The sequence below is a fragment of the Sinocyclocheilus anshuiensis genome, unplaced genomic scaffold (assembly GCF_001515605.1).
Source record: "Sinocyclocheilus anshuiensis isolate Anshui unplaced genomic scaffold, SAMN03320099.WGS_v1.1 scaffold436, whole genome shotgun sequence".
Lineage (NCBI taxonomy): Eukaryota > Metazoa > Chordata > Actinopteri > Cypriniformes > Cyprinidae > Sinocyclocheilus > Sinocyclocheilus anshuiensis.
Window position 1 is genome coordinate 426,805 of NW_015560618.1, and position 7,995 is coordinate 434,799.

A 7,995-nucleotide genomic window follows, 5' to 3' on the forward strand; every position below is an offset into this window, starting at 1 on the left:
TATCTCTTTGGTTTTGAGACTTTAGTGTTTGCAACTTTACAGATCTTCTTCATGCACCAAGAGCTTGTAAAACTCCAAAGAGAAAGGAAAGTTTGAAATCGCATCATATGACCCCTTTAACAGTCAACAAAAACAGTGTCATGTTGCAGCTGAATCTGCTCTCAGGAAACACCACCCACCTGGTAGGTTTGTACAATGATGAAGATGTTGTCCACACCCACAGCCAGCACGAGGAAAGGAATGACCTCAATGACGATAAGTGTTAGAGGGATGCCGATGTAGCTGAAGATACCCAGTGAACATGCGACTGAACTCAACACGATCAGGATACCGGCGATACCCAGAGAGATCTTAGAGTCCACCTGTGAAACGTGTAAAAATGCAGAGTTTAAAATAATTAGGACATGCAAGGTCAGCCTAAAGATGTATGCACAGGTCACACAGTCAAGTAAAATAACAGTTCACAAACAAAAACGAATGATGCGTCACAAATGAAATGTGCCGATTGTGGCATTACATTTACAGTAGAACCTTAATGTAGTGCAGATGCGGGAAAGGGCTTAAGCGTTGAAGAACAGCATAGCCAAGCACTTGAAAATTAGCACTGAAATTGTAAGTGTATATTGCTTGTATAAGTGTATAAGGTTTATAGCATATTCTTTTGAGTTAAGCAGTATCTATATTAATGCTGTCAAACGATTAATCGTGATTAATCACAACCAAAATACGTTTTTATTTACATAATGTGTGTGTACTGTGTATATTATGTACATACTGTATAAATACACACACATACAAATAAAATATATATATACACACATACATGTAAATATATATTTATATTCATATAATTCATATTATATAAAAATAGATTCAATATATAAACACAACATTTTCCTTAAATATATACATGCATGTGTAAATAAATAAATATACACAGAGCACACATATATTAACTAAAAACTTTTATTTCAGATAAATTGATTGCGATTAATCGTTTGACAGCACTAATCTATATATTTCATTTTGCATCATTACCAAACAAACATTTCGAAATGCTGTCACAGCATCAGAATTAAGGCCACATTTAGAATAAAGAGGGTCTTACCAGCACTGTCCAGAAGCTGTTAATCTGTCCCAGAGCCAGTGAGATGTAGACAAACATGATGACGTAGCTGATCACGATGGTGGTGACATCACTGTTGCTCTCGCGGTTGATCTCATCTTCAATGCTGCGCTCCGCACTGAATGAGATGGTCAGGTTGGGGTTGTCATAGTTCTTCACAAAGTCGATAAACCTGTAGAGGTATGGGCAATGGCGGTTACTCCTGAATATACTGTATATGACCACAAAAGTGTTGCCATTCTAGATCAAACTATTCAGTTTTATAACCTTTTCATAAAATATTTAGCCATAAGATATACTAAACAGATCATTTAATCAAACTTACACTTTCTCCCATGCTAAAGCTTTGCCTATTTTGTCTGTGTCATTCAGGTAGTTGTTGACAGGAAAGGTGATCACTAGAGCTGTGGCGTTGTTGTAAGCAGTACCTATATATGAAAGAACACAAACCAGAAAAATTTAAGTTATTTTTAAAATTACAATGGGGAAAAAGACAATTACATAAGCTAAAATAAAGACCATTACTAGAGTATTACTATTACATACTAGATATGATTTGTGTCAAGAAAAACGTAAACAAAAATTACAAAATCACGTTAAGACAGAAAAGGAAAAAAAAAAACAGCATTCATTAGTAATATAGCCAGTAAGAATGTTCTTCCAAAAGCACCGCCTCAAGTAGAGGTTTGTGTTAAAATTGCTAATAGAGCAGATTTAACTTACATATTTGTTTTAATTTACAATTTATGTTAGAAAATATTGATTTACACAGTATAGATCAAAATTTTGGGGAAAGCTTTTTTTAAATAAATAATTATTTCATCAAGCAAGGATGCATTGAATATACTGAATGCATCACAGTTTCCATAAAAAAAATAAAAAAAACTTTTTAACACTGATAATAATAATAAGAAATATTTCTTGGTAACAATTTTATTTTTGCTGGTTTTACTTTATTATGACAGGACAGTAATTAGACAGGAAGCGTAATGGAAGAGAGAGGGGGGACAGGATCGGGAAAGGTCCACGAGTCGGGACTCGAACTCGGGTCGCCCGAAGCGCAATGGCATCGACTAAAAACATTTTTAAAGTCTTACTGACCCCAAATTTTCAAAAAGTAGGGTATGTTACCAAAATGAGATCACAATGACGTCTTTGTTCCATTGTATTTTATGGTTATTTCAGTCAAACTAACCCTCATATCCACCAAGAGCAAGCCAGGGGAAAACTGGTCCTCCAAATGTACCCATGCAGGCGTCATGCAAGGGGCTTGTGTCATCCAGGGCCGTGGGAGAACTAAGACCAAAGCAAAAGATAAGAAACAATTTAAACAGAGTTTATTCGGTTTAATTCACGTTTAAGTTTAACAAATGCATTATGAATGACAACAGAGTGCCGGAGGGAAAACATATTTTTGCATTTTGTTGAAACAAGGTAGCATTTCCAGTTCCATAGTCCTGAAGTCAATGGGTTTTTTGGATAGGTTTTTCTTAAATGCCGAATTAAGGTCAGTGGCTCACATTATTCTACAACATAAAATACATCAGCAATCAGCAATTTATATATTTGTTTTTAAAAGTCTGAATTGCATTTAGGCTTTAAAATTCATAAAAGTTGTATTAATTTGATAGTATTGTCATGATGAAGAAAAAGTGTATAAACTGTTGCAGGGAATCAGGGTAATACTACCGTCCAGGGTGGCTTACAAAATTACATCACTACTGTATCACTCTATTAATCCAAAAGATTAATAAAAAAAAAATAAATAAAAAAAAGAGCAGAGCTCACCTGGCACAATACAGAAAATGAGTGTGGTAGTCAAAGTAGACAAAGAACTCATCAGCAATCTCATGATCCAGGACTTCATGGCTGTTTTGGTAGTAGTTTAACACACTTAGGATGGTACAATTGTCATTGTAAGGAGCCAGTGGAGAAAGACAGATGTCTTTAAGAGTAACCGTCTCTCCCTTATATTCAGCTGTTAGGTTTGTAATTGCTGTCTGAAGATCCAACACCTACATCCAACAGAGCAAGAGTTGAGTATGGTGCATGGAGGATTGACTGAATGATTAAAACACTACAAATATTATCATTGTGAATGATGCAACATGCAACTTAAATGCTTTCAAAAAATGACAGTAAAAAATATATTTTATAATGGCTTCGAAAGTATTTGGACACTTAGGTCACAATTTAAAAATGACTTGCCTGATGGAGGAGCGTTATGTTCAGAATGGAGGAGAAGTGGATGTCTGGTCCAGAGGTGGGTGAAAAAACGAACGATGCATTCACCGGGGTGGTGATGATGAGCTGCTCGGTGCGGAAAAATGGTCCGAAGTGCTGGTCGAAATAGTCCTTCTCCTGCCTGGCCCTACTGCTGGGAGACGACCAGAGCTCCACCGGGTTGGTTGTGATGCGCATGTAGGTCAGTCCGGCCGAGCAGATGGACACCAGCACCACGCTGGTCAGGATCACGGTTAAGGGGTGCCGCACACACAAGGAGCCCCAGCTGCTGAAGAGGACACGGAGACAGTTCTCAAAACGCTCGCCCAGTGTCTCGCAGCATGTAGCATCACCTAAGAAATAAGGACGACGTTCAGTTAGGGATGCAACGATTATAGATTTTGTTGGTACGATTATTGTCTGAGGAATAATCACGGTTTCACGATTATTATGCATTTATTAATTTCACAAAATTATTAATGTATAAAATCACATGGACACTCTTTAGATAATAAAGTGTTATTTATTGCTGCCGTTAGAAAGAGAAATAACACAGTAACCAATAATACAGCACAAAATAATAATAATAAAGACAAACAAAAGTCCATCTCTCCAATTGGAATTAAAAAGGTGACCTCTGCTCTGTAAACATCCATGTCAGTATTTCCATTTTGAAAATAACTAATGAAAATAGATCACAAAAGTATTTAGTGTTTTCAGTTTGTACATTCTTTACATTTCTTTTGGACCTGAGGCAGAAAACTGGAAACATGGTAAAAAAATTTTTGTTGGTTTTTGCCTAATTCATTCAAATAAATGTGATCTTACCACACTATTTCATCTGTCTGCTCTGAAGTGGGCAGAATACTGAGCTAACGAGCCGTAGCTTCGCGTCAGTCTTGCCTTCACGTCGTGCATTAAAATAGTTTAAAGCCGTGTATTCGCTCTTTAGCAGCAGTTTTTACGGCAATATTTAAATGACACCCTGGTCATTCTTGGTGTACCCAAAATGGTCCCACACTATCGACTAGAAGGATCGCTGTTTGGTTCCTCTGTCATAGTTCATCTAGTGTGTGTAGTAGCCTCCGTGTCTCTGATAAGCACAGCATTTTAAGTTGGCGCACCGCTAGTGTAACTTTGTTTTCGTTTTAGCGCAAGTTGCAACTGTTCCGTTCTGTGCAACAGAAACACTCGGTGTAGTGGAGCCTTTACGATTAATTAACCGTGACATTTTAAAGCGCGGTTAATTGTGAAACCGGTTAATCGCTGCATCCCTACATTCAGTGAGGACCTGAACTGAGAACTTCTCTGTTACACATGTAACCCTCGTTCCCAGAAGGAAGGAACTGAGATGTTATGTTGACACTGAGGTGAGGGGTCTCCTAGTGACTGACTGAAAGAGAACCGTGTTACTGGATTACAGAGATGTGTGAATTTCAGCACCACTGTTATAAACAAATGCATTATTAAATTATGAAATAAATATTAATTTTAGCAAACAGTTTCCAGGGCATCTTTTTAAAAATCTAATTCAAGACTTTAAGACCATGAAGAAAAAACCAATACAATCACAAAATAAATAATGTATCTCAGACCATTATACGCAGTTAAACTGACATCTAAACAGTCATGTAGTGAATTGCATTATGCACCAATATATCAACAAATATATATATAAATCAAAGAAGATTAATCAAACAGATAATTGTGCAGTAATAGTAAAATGTGTAAATGTGTGACAGGGCGAACCAGAGACCAGCTGTAACATTTTATGTTGAATTAAATGCCAGATAGAATTTATTACGGAACAAGCAATATCAATAATAACCGAAACACTATGCCTAAAATAGGACTTTTAATAATAAACAACCTCAAAATAAACCAGGACTCTTATAAAAAAAAAAAAATTAAATTAAAGATTACATTAAAAAAGTAAACATTTAAATAATAATAATAATAATAAAAAAAAAAAAACTATGTATCATTACTCCCAGCTGCTCATTCAAAAAAAAAAAAAGTCATAAAAATGCACTTTTACAACCAACATACTAAAATGTAAACATAAAAATAAAATAAAATCATAATTAATCAACAGTAAAGCATCAAGTTTTGATTGCTCTGAAAGTGTAAGAGAGAGATGGCATCATCTCCAAATCCAAACCTTTTAAAATTATAATTAACACTACGTTATGCACAAAAATTACATTTTACTCCCAGCTGCTCATTCAAAAAAAAAAAAAAGTCATAAAATGCACTTTTACAACCAACATACTAAAATGTAAACATAAAAATAAAATAAAATCATAATTAATCAACAGTAAAGCATCAAGTTTTGATTGCTCTGAAAGTGTAAGAGAGAGATGGCATCATCTCCAAATCCAAACCTTTTAAAATTATAATTAACACTACGTTATGCACAAAAATTACATTAAAAAAATATGCACTTACCTACGAAATCTGTGCCATCAGAGTTTATGGAGTGGGGCTGGTTGCTATCAAGAATTGGGCCATATTCAGATGTGACCATCCTATTCCTGTAGTAAAGTAAAGTAGAAAATATTGAACTTTGGCTTAATTTTAAGCAACCTTACTGAAATAGTCTGTTTGATCCTGGATTGATGCGTGGACCCACCATAAACCAACACTATCTCTATTTGCAGATTTCAAACAACAATTATGTATACATAAATGCATCCCTCATACTGTATATTTGATTAAACCTGCATGTTTATACTTAACTCATGGAAATCAGCAGGGACTGAGCAACTCAACAGCATACTAATGTTTAACACACAATACAAATTCAATATTTTTAAGTTCAGTGTGTTATTCAAACATGTAACATATCGTGACTTTTTACTCACTGGTTTCATTTTCATCTGCATTGAACTTTGGTGTTTTAAGCAATTACATTCTTAGCACATTATGAGTTTTGGTTGAACAGAATTTGCGGAGTGTGTGTTATGCTAATGCTACACTACATTTCACCTTATCACTTGATATGACCAGTCAAAGTGAAACTTTTAATTAGAAGTATAGATTATTGCTGTTGATGCTGTATCATGAGGTTAAAAACAAATAAAAAGCACATCCTAACAAGATTCTTTCTTTCTCGGTTTCACTGTCTCAAACGCTCCAATAAATATGCAGATTTTTCCAAACAATTTTGTCTGAACCATTGTCACTTTAAGTATACAAAATGTACAACAACAGCTTGCGCATATTACCATAAACTACCATTTATGGCAAAATACACTATGCAATTTACTAATCAAATAAATCCCTTCTGCAATGTCACTGATTATTTTGAGGAACTTTCCCTCACAAATCTCTAATTTCATTGATTAGTGCATGTTTAGGTCACTTACCTATAACACCATGCCCCCAGCACAACTCCAAAGAAGATGATGAGGAAGGCTATATAAGAACACCACATGATGACGGTCATGGCGTCCAGGCCGAGGATGGTCCAGGGCGGAAGGACTGCGGGGGCCACGGGTGTGGGGCCACACGCTTCACTGCAGTCCTGACATGAGCAGGGCCTCGAGCCGTCATCCAGAGACTGTGTACAGTTAAACGTCACGTTGCTCATGGGTGTCATGCCTGCAGTGGGTACATCTGGGGAGACCAAATATTTTTAAGACCCATATTATACATTTTCAGCACTGAAACCGATGTCAAGAATCTTGAAATGCTTTCAAGTACACCAAGCAGATTTTGAGGTCACCTTATAGTATGAAAGCAATAAAATGAGTGGATTACAAACAACAATTCTGCAGTTTTTATGAGTTCAATCTCAGTAAAGTGTCTTGTGATTCTGAAAGTGTCTTGTGTGTACCTGAGAAAATCGGGTCAATAGCGAAGGGGACTTGGCCATTGTTGATATCGAACATGTACTTGATCCAGTTGTTGGGAGTGCACTGGCTAGCGTCTCTCCCACAAAGCAGACTGAGGGCTTTGACATTAGTGGAGGGGGCCTGAACGTCACTGCAGGCGTTATACATGGCTGCAGAGAGACATAAAAGAAATGACTGTGTTACATTTGTTACCTACAGGAATTTAAATGGTTAGTTACAGTCCTCTAATATGATTGGCTTTAATATAGGACTTAATTCATTTAATATAAGAGTAAAAGTAATTTTATATAAGAGTACTACTGGGACATTTGTATCACTTGTCTGCTTTCATTGTGTTCCAGACCAGTATATGCAAACAGTGTAGAGCTCATGCAAAAGCAGAGTTAAGTATTTTTGCCTGAAGCAAGGAAAAAGTTTTCGAAAGTCAAGAGTGTTGGTGCTAGAGTGAGGTTTCTTTCACCAGCAAGCAGGAATAGACTACAGAATGCTTTGAAATGGAAACAAGTCCTGATATGACCTGCTTTTAATACTGGACAAATAATAATAATAATAATATCATTAATTAAATATCCTGAAAAACAAGTCTATCAATTAAGAAATACATAATAATAATAATAATAATTTGTGCGGTCAAATGATTAATCGCATCCAAAATAAACATTTTTGTTTACATAATATATGTATGTGTACTGTGTTTATTTATTATGTATGTATATTAGGGGTGTAACGGTACACGTATTCGTACCGAACCGTTTCGGTACGGGTCTTTCGGTTCGGTACGCATGTGTA

General features: G+C 35.9%; 1 protein-coding gene across 1 annotated transcript in view; it reads right to left on the bottom strand.

Moving 5' to 3' along the window:
- Positions 1-7,995, bottom strand: part of LOC107681682 (Niemann-Pick C1 protein-like) — a 27,544-nt gene that overhangs the window by 8,353 nt on the left and 11,196 nt on the right. The window contains exons 5-13 of the mRNA XM_016477999.1: positions 7,188-7,355; positions 6,718-6,967; positions 5,798-5,883; positions 3,335-3,702; positions 2,915-3,141; positions 2,322-2,422; positions 1,452-1,554; positions 1,109-1,298; positions 180-362 (exon numbers count right to left, since the gene is read on the bottom strand). Coding sequence (XP_016333485.1) covers positions 180-362; positions 1,109-1,298; positions 1,452-1,554; positions 2,322-2,422; positions 2,915-3,141; positions 3,335-3,702; positions 5,798-5,883; positions 6,718-6,967; positions 7,188-7,355 — 1,676 coding nt within the window. The remainder of the gene's footprint in view (positions 1-179; positions 363-1,108; positions 1,299-1,451; positions 1,555-2,321; positions 2,423-2,914; positions 3,142-3,334; positions 3,703-5,797; positions 5,884-6,717; positions 6,968-7,187; positions 7,356-7,995) is intronic.